At 34.3% G+C, this 19,684-nt stretch overlaps 1 protein-coding gene across 3 annotated transcripts; it reads right to left on the reverse strand.

Moving 5' to 3' along the window:
* Positions 1 to 421: 421 nt before the first annotated feature.
* On the reverse strand, positions 422 to 16,380 carry LOC105167759 (NAD(P)-binding Rossmann-fold superfamily protein). 3 transcript variants are annotated; one of them, XM_088883630.1, is made up of 13 exons: positions 16,148 to 16,380; positions 15,455 to 15,539; positions 10,056 to 10,176; positions 9,837 to 9,883; positions 8,389 to 8,473; positions 7,774 to 7,921; positions 7,165 to 7,377; positions 6,430 to 6,564; positions 4,539 to 4,673; positions 4,099 to 4,314; positions 2,746 to 2,870; positions 1,443 to 1,500; positions 422 to 883 (listed from the first exon to the last, which is right to left on the reverse strand). In XM_088883630.1, the coding sequence occupies exons 3-13, from the start codon at positions 10,148 to 10,150 to the stop codon at positions 773 to 775; spliced, it is 1,368 nt and encodes a 455-aa protein (XP_088739756.1). In that variant the 5' UTR covers positions 10,151 to 10,176; positions 15,455 to 15,539; positions 16,148 to 16,380; the 3' UTR covers positions 422 to 772. The 3 variants fall into 3 exon arrangements, with proteins under 3 accessions (XP_088739756.1, XP_088739757.1, XP_088739755.1); XM_088883631.1 differs by lacking the exon at positions 15,455 to 15,539 and having other exon boundaries at positions 10,056 to 10,232; XM_088883629.1 differs by lacking the exon at positions 15,455 to 15,539 and having other exon boundaries at positions 16,148 to 16,377.
* Positions 16,381 to 19,684: the final 3,304 nt, after the last annotated feature.

A 19,684-nucleotide genomic window follows, 5' to 3' on the forward strand; every position in this document is an offset into this window, starting at 1 on the left:
TAAATTGACCAAAATATCCTTATAGACTATGAATTATAAATTTATTTATTTTTATTTTGTATAAACTAAGTGAACAATTTTCGTACAAAATTTTAAAATTTCCATCCATCTCACCCAATTATTATTCAATTTTTAAAGGTTTTTTTTTTTAAAAATAAGAAAATTCAACAAAAGCAAAATTAACAATTTCAAGCCTGCATCTAAAGATTACACAATTTGATCAAACATCAAAAAGAGTACTTGTAACTTTTGAGACAATAAAAAAATATTTATAATTATGCCAAAGCTCAAATAAACTAGTTGTAATTTACCTTTAAAATTAAGTGTAATACAATTATCTAGCAAGTATAAATTTGAACTTATAACTCCCAAGATATTCGAGACCAAACATAGTATAAAAGAATTATTACAAAATGCAAAATTTCCGAGAGAGAATTCATTTTTAATCTCAGAAGGACCATAGCAATACAAGATTTCAGTTTACACAAGGGTATTACTTTTGAATCTAAGTAATACATTACAGTTTCTCATGAACAGATGAACAACTCAAGCTAAACCTGAGCTGCTTCCAGCCCAACCTATTCCTAAGTTTCACCTACTTCTGTGGGAGTGCAAGAACTATAAAATTAAGTCTTTAACAAAACTATCCTTCTAACCATAAAACTATATCTGCCATGCAATTTTCATACATCCGCTGTGAATCCCAGATCATTTCCCCATCCTCAAATCGATGTATAGTGAGTCTGAACCATTCAAGTATGTGTCATTGGAATCACAAACCAAAGTCTATTTCAGCTCGCTTCAACACAGATGTCACTCTAGCAAAAAATTCTGGTTCGTTTTCTTTTATTTCATCCAGTGATCTTGATTCGTGTTCATCAGCCTGCAAAAAAAGAAAGTGAGTTTTTGGGGATCTGTTAGTTTTATAGTATTTTTTCTTCACTGTCGTACAAAATAGGAGCTAAATTGATTCCCAACAGTCAAATTACATTGAAAATGACTGCTCAGCTTAATATTCATGTTTGCAGAAGGTAATAATTTCATGAGGAAAAATTTATAGCTCTTGAGAGCTTACTGTTGTAATCCTAGTCATGGTTATAAATAGTTGCATAGTTTACTAATTTTGCCTCAATATTTGAGGTCATACGTTCATAGAATCAATTCATACAGGTTACTCTAAGTTGTAACTTTTCAGCTTCAACACACTATATAGTATCAACTTTTCAAAGCTTAATCATGTTTATAGATGTCCTAACACCAGCATAACCTAAATTGCAACGACATACATGGATCCTTTGTTTTGCCTTCTTATGAATATCGTAAATTTTCAATAGGTCAATAATTAAACTAACAGCTTCTGATATTAACAAATTTGCAAGAGTGTAACTGCTGAAAAAGATCATTTCCGTGACTTGACACAACTGAGCCTGTCATATGCATACCTCTTTAAATTTAAGGAGAATTAGATTTGAGACGGAAGCTGGTTTCGTACGATCCCATCTGAAATGATGTCGTATATTAAAAAAATGATTAGCATATACAATAAACATTTACGTCGCAAATGATAAGCCTACACATATGTTTTACACCACCAGGTACATGTAATACAACTAAAGAGAAATTTGAAATGATATATAAGTCACGGATTAATTCCAGATACTAATTCATGCAAACTAATATGTTCAATCACTGTCAAAATTGAAATGATGAATTCAAGTCAACAATATTTCCTGGAATTAGCATGAGTTTCGAATCTCATAAATTGGGAAACTGCAGCTATGGACGCTTGAAATCCCTTTTAAATGACAGGAGTATTGGTGCAAACCTCCCTTCATTTGTTTCCATACATTATGAACATCAATTTAGGGATAGGACCACAACCTGTTTCCTTTACGATTTTTTTTTAAAAATTAAAGATAGCCAAATTCATGTGGCAAGCTGACAAGAGACTACCACATTAATTAAGTTGTGGGTATCAATGCCAAAATCTAATACATTAAACAAGCCTTTGCCAATTGCATTATTTAATAAAAAACAAAACGATAACATAAAAAATTTAAAAATATGTATGACAGTCTTATAAGACAGTGCACTTCACAACCTTAATGTGGTCGTGTGGAGTTAACTACAAACAAGAGAGTCAGTGAATTCCTGTGTAAATGACCTGGCCGAACATAAACCCAATTATAATCCATGTGACCAGACCTAATAATTTAACACTACTAAAAATACAATCGGTACGAGAGGGTAAAAGAAAGAGAGAAAAACAAAGGGAAAAGTGTGGTAAATTGCTTCACTTTAAAAAGTATAGTGGGGTAAATTACTATTTCTTTTTCATATGGGGGTAATTTGCTCATTTTCAGTATCACAGGGGTAAATTGCTGTTCACCCGAAAAACAATGACCTAGTCATACAAACTCATGACAAGAAATGCTTCACTGACTAAATACATGAGTCATATTCATATGTGATCCTCCACCCTCTCACAGTCTTTCCATAATTTGAGCAATCAAAAAAAAAAAAAAAAATCAAATCAAATCAGGAAACAGGACACAGGACACAGAAACAAGTTGTTTATCAGGTTTTCAAATCATCAACCAGGTTTGGACAGACTATTAGAGACATTTATGTAAGACCTAAACAATTTCTAGTTGTGAAGATGACTTTACAGTTATGGCTTCATTTTCAACCCCTCTAGAAAAACTTTTGTCTACTACAACTAAAATCTTTCATAAATATCCATACCTGATTAGTATTAACTCATTGACTGAACGCCACATTCCACGTCCAACATCTTTAGGCGATTGATCTCTTGCACTTCGGCCGTGCCACAACTCTTTGGCTACATACATAACCTCCTCAACATCGACCTAGAAGAGTTGAAAATATGTGAAACACATTATGCATATAACAAATGCATGATAAATGCATTTACTATTATTTTTTTTACCATTTCTGGTGAATTAGACAGGATGGTATTTATCAATAAGATGGTCCAAAAACCATTTGCTGTTGCAGTATGTAGTTGTTGTCCATAAGAGAATCAATGACCGATCGCAACCCATATGGAAGTAATTTGTCAATTTAATATTTCTCTTTAGTTTCTCAAGTATCCTTCTAAGGAGATTAGTACTAAACTTATGTTGTATTTGGATTGACGGATTTGAAACTAAGGATTACAAATTCATAATAATAAATCCATTAACTTGTTTGGATAATTTAAAGAATTTCACATACTATATTGTCTCACATGGTGATGGATTTCAAATCCATTTAATACGAAGTTATTTGAAATCCTTCCTCAAAATTCATTCCTCAAATCCAAAACATTCCATCCAAACATAGCCTTAGTGAAAAGAACTGATATCTGCATAACACTTTACATCGAATCAAGCGACCTTTAGCCTCATTCAAGTAAACCAACTAGACAAAGAAAAAACTAAAAGAAAAAACAGTGAAAGCATGACGAAAAGATAAAATGGAACAACTTGGAATCCCTACTCTGAGGCCTTTCACCAGATTTAAATATATTCTGCAATTTATCACACAGAAGTAGGACGCTAACACAACATCCAACAGCAGAGCTACTGAATTGTTCATGAGGAGTATAGCATAAGAAACCCCGGACACCAAAGTAACGCAACTTAAGCGTCTAACCTATGAACAATCTGGGAAAAGAATGAACTAGGCAGCCCTAAAAGTCACCACCAAATCCAACTAGTACTTAGGGAACTATCATACCTTACACCCTCATCAAAGTTGGTGTTAGAGTTCATTTTAGAGTTCTCAGGTTCTAGGACATGTAATGTTGAATTTTAAGATTTGCCCAGATGTTCATTTTCCTTCTCCTATTTAATATATTTCCAATTTTAATAAATCATCTAACAGATCTCAAATACTTCCATTTCCAAGATATAATTGCTTTATATCATGGTACCAATTCTCTCGAACTGGAGATATTACCTTTAATATGGGTATTGAGAATCATACTCCAAACAGAAATACAACCACTAAATCTAATATAGCAAATCTTTTGGAGACCCCTCATGTCAGAGAGGAAGTTATAGAATTTGGTAGTGGAAATCTAGGATGAAGTACCTGAACTTGTATTGTTGTACCATATTGTAACTCTTCATGCTCGATGAGGCGCTGATGGAGGACACGATAATGATCCATATCAAAATTCACAACTGGTTCCATATGAACTTGCAGTCCAGCTAATTGAGTTACAACATATGAAGCCATAACTTGTCCAAAAATTGCTGGTATGGTTCCAAGGACTGGAATGATGCGAACGCGGAAACCCGGAACAATCTGATAATCAATTTCAACAAGTTGTTAGTTATTGGCGACTTTAGAAGATTAGACTGCACCAAGTTTTGGTTGAGAATTTTTCATGCTTGGAAAGATAAAAAGGTAACTTCTGATAAAGTTTGGGCTCAAAGGGATCAATTTTTTTGGAGTAACTAAGTAAGAATACAACTAATCATAAAAAGAAAACAGCCTAGGTATTCTACAGGAAAGTATAAAGTGCTTACTTGATAATCTGAAGGATTTTCTTCTTCTCCACTTGGTCCTTTGAAAGGAAGCAATTTCGCTTTTGGTTTCTCCAAAGAGAAAACTACAGGAATACCACCTTCAATACCGTAATCTTTCCTTAAACGGTGTCTAACCTGAAAAATGATGTTTATGAGAGTTCATCTCGACCACTAATGGCCAATTCAAAGAAATCAGATGCCAATAATTTGACTCCGGCAACAGCAGTCTCGTGCTTTGTGTGCTAAAAAATAAAGAATGGAGACAATTAAAAACATCCAGTCCCAGACCACAAGATGTCCAGAGAAAGATTTTAAACATAAAATGAGCTGCAATGAAAGAATTCAGTCAACAAAAGATCAAGGACATCATAATGTATCACTCAGAACCAAAAATTAATATAAAACAAGTGAAAATACAAGAACAAAAGTAATATTCACAATGCACTAGCTTTCATCGCTATACTGATATACGATAATTCACTCATAAGTATCCTTGAGAGCTATAAGGGAAAATTTTCTAAACTTTAAATGAGATAGAGCAGTCCAACTTCAAACAATTGTTTCATGGGAACTCTCAGTATTTTCTTACTAATTAGGTGAATCCAGATGTTCCTATTATCGTGAATTGGGACTTGGTAACTTGGCCCATGGCTGCCTTCTACCATCCCTTTATCAAATGGTTATCGATCTTGAATCCAAATTCAAACTTAGCCTCCACAATGAAGTTTACACAATGAAATTAGGACTCTAAAAGAAAAGAGTGGAGATATGATATGTGCTCTGCAGTTTCCTTCTTTTTCATTAGAACATAAAGAATGCATCAATGCTAACCGGTATTGACTGCATAGAGACAGACAGAGGATTCCCGTGTTCTTCTTTACCCATCCTTTGGGCAGTAACATTTTCTCCAATTTTATGTTCACCACATTTTTTTTTCTCTCAAGTAAAAGTGTTTGGTAAGCTTCCAGGACGTTATTATATAGATTGAATGAACCTATTAATGTAAAACCGAGATATCCTCCTCCCAATTTATGAAGCCATATCAACCGAATAAGGTATCAGAATTAGCCAAAAGAGAAAAGATAACACGTAAAGATGATATACATGATCATTGCGTACAGTACCACTCTCAGTGTCATTCGCATAAACTTAATCTCATTCACAAATGAGAACTATGGGATAGACATAAACCCCAAAGGGTAGAAAATCCATCAATTATACAATGTGATAAATAAGCAGTTTTATCTTCGAATAAATTAGTAGTTCATGATGTGAGAGTCCACATTCATACAGTGATTTGCTTGTTAGTCACTAGGTCTAATTTTGAAGAAGTGCATCTTTTTGTTGGTTGCCCACACAGAAAGCTCCATTTCCTACATTAACTAATTATCATTAAAACCTATAATTGAGTACTTCCGCTGTTGAAAATTATTCTTCAACATTGAGTACTTTTATTATTGAAAATGATTCTTAACCACGTTGAAGGGTGAAAATGGAAGTTGAATAAGATTCCCACCTTTCCAACTCTTGCCTAATCCTTGTGCCACTTGAAATGAGGTCATCCATATGAAGGTAGAGGTACAATTTCTTGAAAACGAAAGTTTTACTACATATTACAGCATAAATGACCACCTTTCATTGGTTCAACTTTTACATGCAATATCTTGTTTGAAGGAAAGTTTCCAATTTCATCTAGTTTCTTCTAACAGAAAAAGATTTTTTACCAGTCAAGCCATAGAAACTAATTTTAATTTAACTTCTGAAGAGAAATGCACAGATGGATCCTATCAAGCATAAGTAGTCACAATTTCGTACATAACATGTTAACCAAGTGCAACATCTATTTGAGGAGACAAAGAATATAATTCAAAAATCACAGGATAACCATTACCGCACGAGAAAGTGGATCATTGGTCGATTCTCTTAAGTCAGCCACGCGGATTCTTGTTGGATCAGCTCTTGCCCCAGCTCCTGTTGCAGATAGAACCTTCAAACCCCTCCGTGCACATGCAGCAAGAAGTGCCACCTAAAAGCCACAATCAATCAACAACTTTATGCAATTCAAAATTGATGGTATAAGACTATCATTTATTTAGATAACTGGATTGTGAACTTCAGAAACAAAATGCCTACATAATTTAAAAGGCACAACTAAAAGTAGCCTCCAGAATGATATAAAAAATCTTTAATGGGTAAAGGCCATGAATATATTGTCCATTTGACCAGACATAATTGCTTTATGATATATTGATGTTAAGATTTTGTTATGATGACTGCTGAGAGTCTCCATGAAGTATGTCATACGTAATATATAAATCCAATAAAGTCTCATTACAATACCAGAAATCTAATGAACTAATACTAAGATCTAGGACCAACTGTATTAAATGCAGAGTTGAAACATGCAAAAATATAATAAGAGCAAGAAGCCACACACCTGTTTTAAGATACATCTCGTACATATAATCAACTAAGGGCATTTTCTACTTATATCTCAGCCCAGAGTGAAGATCATAGCAGGTTGGAGTTTTACAATTACATCAAGAATTAACAACTCAGGAGTTTAGAAATTAATAGTTCAAGTTAGGTAAAATGAAAATACAAATTAACAAGAAATATATGTTACCTTTGTATCAATGTTATCAATGCAATCTAGGACAAAGTCAGGCTGCCCAGATAGAATTTCATCTTCAGATGATGAATCATATAGCAGCACTTTCGCATCGACTTGGCACTCTGGGAAAATTGTCGAGAAATGCTTCTTCAGACATAGGGCTTTTGGGGTACCCACATCCTCTCTTGTTGCAACAGCATGTCTATTCAATGATGAAACTGAGACCTTTACAAACAATTAATGAACGATAACTATTACTGATTAAGTAGATTAAACATTTATAAGTGGTTAGAATTTGTAGCAAATAAAGAATCCTTAACAATCTCACATAACTACATGAACAATGAATGACATCAGATCTGCATTCATTAAGGACCGTGGAAATAAAATTTTAGCCATATATAGCATTTAGGGCTTCTATTGTAAGACTAAAGGAATATCAGATCAACTCTAAGTGAAGTCGAAAATATAATGAACTTCCTGTTGCCTAAACTGTCCGTTCATTTCTTACATCTTGGTAAATGATATAACAATCAGAGAAATGATTAAGAGATGATTTAGAAAAATTGTCCAGTGTGGCGTAGTGGCAACTAGGAGGAAATGTTTATAAACTGAGTGTACCTGATCAAAATCCACAAGGAGAAGCTTGCCTACACCAGACCTCAAAAGCATAGATGCAGCGTGACTCCCAACTCCTCCTAGGCCAATCACTACAACGTACGAAGATACCACTTTTTTCTGGTGTTCCAGACCAAAGAACTGAATATTCCTGACGAAAGAAACAGCTTCAATGAGAATCTTTTTATATTGTCAGCTACTAAACAACCCAGCACAGCATCAATCACAGCTTGTAGACCTCACAGTAATTATTGAAAGATTAAATGATCCTTAAATAGTTCAGAAATAAGAGTCCTTCCATGAACTAAATGACATGCAACTAAATTATATAAGAGTTTCCAAAGGGAGAAGATTGTTCCCAGTAGCCAAGCTCTCGCCGGCCATGGATATCCTGTATCTATTCATTCAGATTAAAATCACAGAAGAGCATGTTTGACAATTCAGCATATCAGAAGCAAATGAATCCTCCAGTTAATATTCCTTCTTTCCTACTAGGGGGCTGTGTCTCAATCCAACAATTGTCAGATAAACGATACCTTAGCAATGAAATCCTCTATCCCTTACACCACTTACTCATTATTTACATAATCAGATATCAGAGAATAAGACTTATCTTACCTTGTCAGTTGTTCGGACACAATTTCATCCATTAGCAGGTCGGGAACAACTGTGTTGTGATTCACGTCCTCCATGAACTTATGATCTGTACGAAAAAGAAATGCTCCACCTGTTAGAAGTTCATTAGATAAAATAGTCTATGAAACAATAGCAAAGCACTCCCATAATGAGCAATAACTATAAATATGTAGAATGTCTTCCTCCATATGACAACACAAGTTTCAGCTGCCTACAAATATGGGGGGTAAGATAACCAATCTGACCAACTGCACTTCTACTCTGTGGAGAAGCACACTTGCTTATTGCGAAAAAATCGACAAACGTTTAAAAGGCAAAACAACTAAGCTTATCTATTAACAGACTTGATGATAAACTCTGGTTGCAGACCATACTGTCATGCTCCTATAGACTAGAGCACTTCTTAGTGCGGATTTTAGAATTTGATTGGTTAGTATGAGTTGCATGCCAGACATTTGCGTTTCAATACTCGAACAAGGTTATAGAAGCATATTTGTCTATATTTCATTTTCAATTTTGAGTTGTTGAAACAATAATTGAAGTGAAAACGTATTTGTTTATGCATATTCTCATTGGAAATGTTTTCCTATCATTCTATTCCCAATTGTTACTTTTTTATATTCATACATATACATAATATTCTTTCAATCATTAATTTTATAAACTAAAGAACAGATCTTTTTTCATAATGCTTTCACATGACATCACTAACAATTCTAAATCAATAAAAAAATTAATTTTCATTTTATTTGAATAAAAAATGTACTTGATGAGACACCACTAACAATAAAAAAATAAAACTATCATCGTTATCAAATAAAAAAATATATTGATTTGACATCACTAACAACATAAAGCAACATAAAGCACAATATCAGTAACTATCCAAACATATTCTCATTTTCACACAAAAACCTATACAAAATTAAAAACACATATTTTACGCTGAAAATTGTAAATGAAAACATAAACAAACAAGCTGGCAGCAGATCCCAAGCATTCCCAATCAATTTAAAGTAGTGTCTATGTGCCCTTTCAGATAGGGAATCATGGAATTGCATTCCAGATTAATTTAAAACTGCAGAAAATTTGAAACATACAGGTAGAAAATATGCATAAGACCAAATACATAATTTGATTGGAATGCTTTTTATGCAAAAATATAGTTCAGTTTTAATACTATATTCATCTGACTGAGAAACCTCCACCACGTATTGGCTAGTGTACTCAAGGCACGACCACTTCAATGGAACCATACACAAAGGTTCAACTAAGAGCGCCCCAAAAGATCCCAAGCCAGAACACTTTCCAACTCTTTTAGGAGAAAAGGGAAAGACAATAATGTTGCACGCATAGTAACTCATGTCTAGAGAATCCAAAACAAAATTATAGGTAACATAGTAACCACCGAACATGAGCAATCAACATACCCTTCAACTCATTCGCCTCTACATTAGTACATTGCTTCCCCACCCGTCTGCAAAATGAAGAATACCCAACAAATTATTAATACCAAGTTTCAACTTAATGCAAAACACAGCAAAAAACAAATTAATGTCCATCAAAACAAATTACAAGGAAACAGAAAGAGATACACCGAATATGTGTGTGGGTGAGAGAGAGAGAGATACAGAATGTTTATTGCGTACCTGGGCAGAAGTAGTCTGTAGATAGCAACGGTAGCAGCAGAACCCAGCAGAGCTCCGGCTCCGATCAACACCAAGTATTTCCCCTTCTCACCCATCTCAACGTGTGAATTTTGTGCGTGTTCTGTGCGTGCAAAACCGGAGGGCGATGCTCATGGGGTTTAAGTTAAAACCATAAAACTGAAATGGGTTCGAGGGACAAGATCACAAGAATTTTGTTTTAAGGTCCATATGCATTTTGCTAATTCTTGAGCGGCAAAATTGCATCATCGTGGGTGGATTCATTTTTTTTTTTTTTTTGCTTTTTGTGTGTTTTGTTATATTTTTGTGCGGATAGATAGAGAAAAATAAAGATAAATAAAATATGTTGTGGAAATAAAACATGCATTGAATTTATTTCAAAGATAATTTAAAATAATTTAAAGGTTTAATTGCTTCTTTTATCCTATTAGATAAGACCATTCTCATTATTAGTCCCCTACTTTACTTGGTTGACATTTATAGTCCTAAAGTTTCCAGAATTTTAACACTATTAGTCTTGTAATCAGATTATTTTGCTTTTCTTGATAAACAATCTCATATGCTCAAAATTAGGTCTAACATACTTTCGAAATTAAATTAAACCACCATAAATTCATCTTTTATTTGACTGTATTGCTCCCAGGTATTCAAATCCTCTGCTTTACGGATTTCCACCAACTACACTATCACAGTAGATGATTCATAGGCACTTGGCTCATTCAACAACAATTACCATAACCCTATTTTGTTTCCTACCTTAAAGCATAGAAAAACTCCAGAACATAGACTTAATAAAATTTTGGGTGGACAAGTTGAACAGAAGCATTTACTTTATTGAAGAAATATGTAAAATATTACATAGATATTTGTTCCTCTATATGTGGAGACAACTATTTAGCCCTTCATGAAAAAGAGGACTTGACTCTATGGGGAAATCCCCATACGCTAGAAAATTTAAAACACAAAACTCTGAGAAGACTCAAAATATCATTGAAATGAAGAGTTGGAGAAGTTTTATGATGTCCCCCATCTGATTCCTATCCTTCTTATGTATAATAGCGACGGACTTCAATCCCAGACTTCAAACTTGTTTCGGATGATGTTGGTCATGATAACTTGTCAACCATGTGCTTGCTAGTTGGTTATCACTTCTTCCTGACTATTGGCTTATTTTTTTTTTTTGTCGACAGTTCAACTTTTGATTTTTTACATTTTGAGGATTTTACCTCTTCTTGTAAAAAATCCTACTTTTTACACTTGTCGGGTTTTGGTTAGGATGTCTTTTGGGTTACCCGAATCTTGGTTTCAAACAAGGACTTTTATTGTTTTCGCGCAAGGGCATACATGGTTATGCCATTGCCCCACATGCAAAATATTGCATGTCTTCATCCTCTTAGTCTCCGTTGCAGGTAGCTTATTCTCCAATATAAGCATTCTTTTCTTCTCGAACAAGCTTTCTGGAAACTCAGTACTCTTTCCTGTCATGGAGTTTAACATGAACGATCCATTTGATTTGTTTGAAAATATTTTAAATGGAAGTACCTTTGTCCATCTCCGTGAGAAAGATCCATAATGCTTAAGCCCTTCTAGTAGAGATGTCATCCTTGCTAATAGATGATACCAGGGGAGCTTCTCTTGTGACAGCTTTGATTTTGTTGAAAGCTACCATGTCTAATCTTTGCAGCTCCATAAAGTAAAATTGGGTGAGACCCTTTTCCTGAGATTTCTGGAGCAGTTGAGATGAATTTTAGCTCTAGGATATCTCCTTGTTTTATGTGGGGTTTGTTTTGTCATGTGTTGTATACTAGCCCACTAATCCATTACAAAAGCTTTTAGATTTCTGAAAAACTCAATGACACAGTATGAACCGAAGCCAGGGCTCTTAAATCATACCATTTTTTGACATCTTTGAGTTTATATCCCTCAAGCATCCAGGCTTGGTTATATTTTTTGGATGATTCGATTATAGTCTTGCCTAGATTTACTCCTTTGTGGGAAACTAATTTTTCCCACATCTGCTGATAGACCTGCCAAGTAGAAGATGAAAATATCAAATCGTTAGTATTAACCTTAGAAGTGTTGGTCATTGTCCTAAGGCTAACCTCTCATTTTTTAACCCCAGAGGAGCAGGGGTTAACTTGAAACATCAGGAGCTTACACTTCTTGTGACTCAATTGTTGCCTTTTCAGTAGAGTTTGACGATGATCTCGTTCAAGTTGTACTTGAATCTGCCGCTACAGGTGTAGAGCCTATACTCTGAGCACAGGTGTAGAATCCTACTCTCTAAACTCGCGAGTCATCACTAATGGCAATGCCTTTCGAATTGGTTCCATAAGGCTATGCCATAACGAGCTAGAAGTTAGCATGGTACTCCTGATTGCGGCCCGAACCGTGTCAAGATCTTCTTGTTGGACTTGACAAGCTATTTGTGCTTTTACTGTTAGCTGTGCAGTTTCTCGTAGAGAATGTCTTGAAGTTTGTCCGACTCTCTCCAAGATCCCTCCCAGTTAGCGATCCATTAGGTGATTCGCTTTTCATCATCAACATAATATATTTGGTTCCTTTTTCCTCTATTTTCATGAGTTCTAATATTAACATTTTTCTTCAGGAAGTATATTGATGCAGGCTGGAATTGCTAATCAATTTCAGGCTAAAAGAGGGATACTTCCTGCCGATGTTGTTATGGCACAAGTTGAGGTTGAAGATTCTTCTACTCCCAAAGAAAGCACGGCCTCTATAGAACCTACAGATCTTGTTAAGTCCAAACCTCTTTGTGAAGCCGAGACTGCTAGCAACAGTTACCCATACCGCAGCTCGAACTAAGGAATACATCGCTAAGTCTGGTTCACCAGGAATTCGCGAGAGGTCGAAGGATAGATGCTGTTGCTGTCGCTGGGGAACCGAGCAAGCCTAGAAAACGCAAGAGAAAGCATAAACAATGCAGTAAAAGCTTGGGTTCTAGCAAGTCCAACACACGAAGTAAATCGCGTTCGGAAAGCAGATTGGCTAGAGAGGCGGCAAGTCGTGCCGAAGAGGAAGAGAATGGGGGTGCATTGAAGGAGTATGTGGGATGTTGGAAGGAGGCTCACATGGCATTGAAGTCGCCTAGTTGTAGGGCTGCTGAAATGGTGGGAGAAAACTTGGTTCCCAATCAGGCCATTTGTTCTTCTATCTCGGTCTTCAGTCACATGTAGGCTAAGATTCCTAGGAGATGTACTAGGCTTGTTGTTTAGATTGCAATCAAGTCTCATTAACCCAAGCTGCTCACAAGACAGTCGAGGAGCATCATGCCCATGGTCTTATGTAGGTGTGCCTTTGCTCTTATGCGTACATACTATGATTTCTGGTTGTAACATTAAGTCTTGCTAATCCTTTATTTTTCCAGCTGCTGCTTTTGGGGACAATTTTTCCCTGAAGTGTTCGGTGTGGTGTTATGAAAAACTAATGGCAGATGCCAAGGTTCGCGAACTTCAACAGATTCTGAAGGATATGGCTAACCTCGAACTTTGGCTCCAGCAGAGTACTGCTGAAGTGGAAAAAACTAGTGTGATTGCCTTAGGATGAAGGCTTCTCTGTAGGTAAAGCTGAGGGTATTATTGCTTGTAGCGAGGCGTATCTTCAGTCGATGGAGTATCGAAAGACCATCTCTGAAGCCCGTTTGCAGGGAACCCGCGACTGTCTAAAAGCCCCAACTGTCCAAGTTACAATAGAGACCAAGGCTGCTGATTTTCTCAACGATAGTTTTGAGAAATATAGGTTGCAAGTGGTGAAGCTCAACGACTTCGTTGAAGGGTTTCACCAAGAGCACCTTGACCCCTCCTTTTATGGAAACCTTGAACCCTAACCTAAAGAAGATGCTCCCCTTCTTGCTAAAGATGAATTTGCTTGTTTGATCGATGAGGTTAAGCGTATGGGTTAGGAATCGGTAGGATTTTGAATTCTACTTTCAATAGCATAGCCATCCTTTCTCTTTTGTGTTTCCCTTTTGTCGACTGGATGGCCTTCCGATCTTATGTAATTGATGTACGAAATCATGAAATTATCTTTTGCTAATCGAAAGCCATAAGTACTTAATGCTCTTTCATAAATCGAGAACCTTTGATTTTTTTTAGATCGACAAATCCAATTAACAATCTTTCTCAGATCGAAGAATCTTTTTCAGATAACTTATGATCTTTCATAGATCGAAGGAATCTTTCAAGATTTATGATCTTTCAAATCAGAAAATCCGATTGCCGAACTCTCTTAGATCGAACTATGATTTTTTGAATAAAAAAAGGTCCAATTATCGATCTTTCTCAGATCAAACTAGCTTTTTCAGATAACTTTGTGATCTTTCAGGAAACAAAAATCTTTTCCAGGTTATATTTTGATCTTTTTTTTATTAGAAAATCCAATTAATGAGTTTCTCATATCGAGCTATCTTTTCAGCTCATGAATACAGTCTCTATATGACTCTCGATGCCCAGTGTCCTCGACTTGAAACATTTCAAACCAACCCTCAGATATTGGTTTCATAGCTACCATCCAATACGCAGTCCAACTATATGGGTTATTCAATTGGTCTATGGGCTTTGTTGTAGTGTTGAACATATAAACATATTAATAGGCACAATAAATATCCAAATAATGAATACTTACTTTATTCATAACCAATATTACAATCACATTGAAATGATCAAAACAGATTACATAAAGACCAATTCAATTGAATTTCTGGTAACCTATTCTAACATTATATCTACCGATGAAATACGACACTCATCCAATGAATGCATAAGTCTCTATAGGACTCTTAATGTCCAGTCTTGTGGTCCTCGATTTGGAAGATTTAAGACTAACCCTCAAAAAAGTTGGTCCAATAGTTGCCAACCTGCACAGCCTAACTACATGGGATTTGCAATTGGTCTGTAGACGTTTGCTGTGACGTAATAACGTTGTTTAACCTGAACGATAAGCACAACAAAACACATGCCAAAGATGAATACTTACTCTATTCTACATAATAATATTACTTTACCAAAGATTGTTGAAGAGTTCTCAAAATCGCTAATCCAATTAACTTTCTGGTCACCTATTCCCCCTGAAACTTCATCTAATTTGTTAATCGATAGCGGTAGTCATCGTTATGGCAATACACTTCAAAGCAACACAGGTACTTCTTAAGCCAATTAAGCGCCTTGCCTTGAAGATCAAGGTTCTTGAATTTCTTCTGAATAAAATCTATAGACGCAACTTGATTGTTGCATATGAGAATTATGTTCTTGATTCAATTATTCACCATCCACCCACAGTTTTAGGACAACTGATTCAAGATTTGGTTCCTCATTGACCATAAAGAAAATCTTCTTTGAAAATGTTGATTACAAGATAATACATACATGTAAAAACTACAAGGTATCAGGCTTCTACGACGCACAACCATGACCATTTTGTACTCTTGTTTGCTTTTTATATTTGTATCTCCTGAAAATATAACAGTTATTCTTGCTATTAGAAGAGAAAATGGAAAGCAGAAAGACAAAAGCTAAGAAAGTATATACAACGTAAATAGTTTGTTGTCTTTCCCTTTCTCGTGATGAACTGAACGGATAACAGATTGTTATGGTAGGAGTTCAATAATGTAACTTTTCCACAACAATGAGTTTTGCCCATTTATCATCAAACTATAATTTCTCCTTACTCATACATATAACATTTGACGAAAACTGGTGAAAGAAGTAAATCTACCAACCTCTACTCTTTTTAGTACCATATAAAGCTCATATTAACAGTGCATATACCAGACCAATTACTCCATAAAAGACGGCGAATTTCCCTTTAAACAAGAACAAAAGCAAAAAATCAAGCAAATACAATATCCTTATTATTAGAAAAGCAATGCAACGAACAATATTACTAATTTAAAAAAATTCAAGGTTATTCTTCATATCCACATTATAAAGCATTAAACTTGATAGTGTTGATAGCATCCAGTCCTAATCAAGTTTAGACAACCATCATCATCAACAAAGTCAAATTAAGCATTGCACTGGATGGTTAACACTCAAAAACACAAAAAATTAGCAGCATACCTGGGTGCAGACATGGTTGAAGCGGAGACCGGCTTGGGCGATTTTTCGAACACAACAATGCACATGCAATAGTTTTTGGTGACAGAGAGGCGGCTGTGATAGCAAAACCTTAGGATATCAACACCCGCATTCTCACAGGCTTGAAGCACTGTCATTCCCGTGATTTTGACCGGGAACCTAGTGTGGACCATGAAGTAAATAGCCCAACCCAAGTGCTCGCCTAGCCCAGACTCGTAATTTGAATCGGGTCTAGATCCAGACTCAAATCTATTAAATTAGATTAATTATGTCTAGGTCAAGTGAAAAACCCATTCTTAGCCGTTAAGACCCAATCCCCAAATCATTCCCATTTCTTCAATGTCTTCACGTATAAATAGATCTTACCTACTCAACTTTCTCTCACAATTTTTAACTCTTGTTAGTCTCACTCCTCCGCCGCTACAAGAAAGAAATAAGTGTGTGTGTGTATTTATGCATTGTTTGGATTAACTTGGTTTTTGTAAATGATTTCTCAAAGTTTATGCTAAAGGGTGTTGTTTAGGAAAAAATGACAACAATCCCTTATCATATTGCAAATGAGCAAATTATTCTCTATAAAAAATAAAATATTAATTTAGCATTGTATTTTATAAAATAAAGCAATTTACCCTCTGTGTTTTGTAAAATGAATCAATTTACCTCCCTATTTGGAGAGGTAAATTATTTCATTTTAAAAAGCACACGGTGATAATTTGTTATTTTTTTTTATCATAAAGAGATAAATTGCTTATTTAAGCCCTACGTGTCTTATATAACAATGAATTTTTGAAGTTTTTGTAAATGGAGTTCTGGATTATTTTTTACGTGGAGACTGGGGAATTACTGCCTAATTTTCTATTTGCAAAAACTGTTCACTAGGGTCTCACCTTGTTCTTCCCATATCTACTTCTCTTTTCTACTTCTTTACTATTCTACGAGATTAATGGAGAAAAATGCAGGGGATAATTACAAAAATAGGCCCATAACTTAGAAAAGCTAGCATTTTAAGCTCTCTAACTTTGACCCTGGCAATTTGTGCCACCTAACTTTTAAAAAAATTGGCAATTTATTCTCTCCAGCTAAATCTGAATACATTATGGATAATTTAATCTTTGTACAACTTTAAATTGAGCTGTTTAGTCCTGTTCTAGTCTTCTCACATTTTGATGCACCATGCTCACCCAAAATGGTATCCGAGTATAGGTTTATTAAAAAAAAGACAAAATGCATAAAACCCCCATGTGTTTTAGAAAGTATGCAAAAAACACTTTTCTATTTTCACAATAGGATAAAAACCCCATCCTATTTTGTTTTAGTCAGTAAAAAACCCCCCATTCTGCTAGCAACAAGGGGAAGAGGAGGAGAAGCGCGTCTGCTGCATTTGGTAGTCATTTTCTGCGATTTAGGTTTATATTTAATGATACTTTGGACTAAAATACCCCTCTATGGATCTATATAACATACAAAGGGCTTTTTGGCTTGTTTTATGTCTTCCTTTTACCATTTCTCACCTTAAAAAATAAGTATTAAGTTTTGCCATATTGAATTTAAATTGAAATATTAAGTTATATTTAATTTATTTAATATTTAATATTAAATTAAATGATATTTAAATTCAAATAATTTTTATATTTGTTAATTATTAAATCTAAAATTATTTTTAATTAATTAAAATATATATTTAAAATAATTATTATAATTATTATTAATTAGCCAGAATATTTAATTATTATAATTATTTAAAATAATCTTAATAATAAATTATTTAGCCAGAATATTTGTTTTCTCTCTTTCTCTCTTGCTCATGTGTTGAGCAATCCCTTCTCATTGTAAATCTATATATTGAAATAAAAGAAGTTTGCTACATAAGGACTACTGTAAGTTTTACTCGCTTTATTTTAATTTCTGTATTTTATTTATTATCTTATTTTATTGTTCATGGATAGCCTTATAGGCTAACCAATTCATGTGTTGATTCCTAACTGTTAATTACACTAGCATGAATTTGGCATCATGAATAATTAGGACTCATCAAATTTATAGGTTGGATAATAATAACTGGCCTTGACATAAAAATTATGTTTTAAATATATGGCTCCTGGTAAGACCCCGGTCATAGCCATGTTGAAGGCGTTTTTAGGGGCAGTTTGGAGTATTATATTTGGATAAAAATTTTATGAAAGGTTGCCGGTTATTCATTGTCTTGTAAAATTATCCTATCCCTGCCTGATTATCCTTTTCCAGAAAACTGGATAATTGAACAAGCTGGATAATTTGATATTTACAGTTCCTTCGTTATTTTGAAGAATATCTATAATTTTATTATGATCATGTATTTGTGGCCTTTTAGGTGGATAATTTGATATTTACAGTTCCTTCGTTATTTTGAAGAATATCTATAATTTTATTATGATCATGTATTTGTGGCCTTTTAGGTACAGCTTGTTCAATTATCCAGTTTTCTGGAAAAGTTATTTCTTCCCATTTAATAGGTCTTCTTGTAGTAATATTTGAATTACTGAAATTAGTCTCAATTAATATAGTTTCATTTTTTGATTTATCAATCCTTTTACATTGTGGATTTAATGTAAATAAAGGCTTATAATATATTCTATAACAGATACATATTACTTCTGTTCCAGGCATATAATCATAACCATGAGTTTTTAACATTTAATGTTAAGGCATCTAATATATTAATATCAGATAAAGATAATTGTAAATTTGGATATACATTAAAATAAACTGGTCCATGTGCCAGACTAGATTGTATTATGCCCATAAGGGATTGTTTCCAATTTAAATTTCTACCATCTCTTAAAGTTGCAATAAAGCTTTCCGGTAATCCTTCTAAAGTCAAAGGTTTAAATGCAATTTGTACAAGTCCTATATGTAGAAATTTATGTGTTTGTCTATAATGACTAATGTCTTTTTCAGATAACAATCTTATTATCATTTCATCATTATCTAATGAGATAGATTCTTCAGTAGTTTTTACTACCTGTTTTAATCCTAATTTTTCAAAAGTTCCTAATTGATATATTAATCTCGGTTCAACTTTTGGAATTGTCCATCTATGTAATAAATCCAAATTCTGAGGTATATCATATTCCTCATTTTTAATATTTTTAATATTAGAATTCTTATTAAGTATGTTCATGTGATGCATGAATAAAGTCATGTGTTGATCCATAACATATTAATTACTACTATCATGGCTCTGATACCATTACAACCAGGATCATCAGGCAGGGATAGGATAATTTTACAAGACAATGAATAACCGGCAACCTTTCATAAAATTTATATCCAAATATAATACTCCAAACTGCCCCTAAAAACGCCTTCAACATGGCTATGACCGGGGTCTTACCAAGAGCCATATATTTAAAACATAATTTTTATGTCAAGGCCAGTTATTATTATCCAACCTACAAAATTTGATGAGTCCTAATTATTCATGATGCCAAATTCACGCTAGTGTAATTAACAGTTAGGAATCAACACATGAATTGGTTA

Source organism: Sesamum indicum, linkage group LG8 (assembly GCF_026168435.1).
Source record: "Sesamum indicum cultivar Baizhima isolate 11 linkage group LG8, ASM2616843v1, whole genome shotgun sequence".
Taxonomy (NCBI): Eukaryota; Viridiplantae; Streptophyta; class Magnoliopsida; order Lamiales; family Pedaliaceae; genus Sesamum; species Sesamum indicum.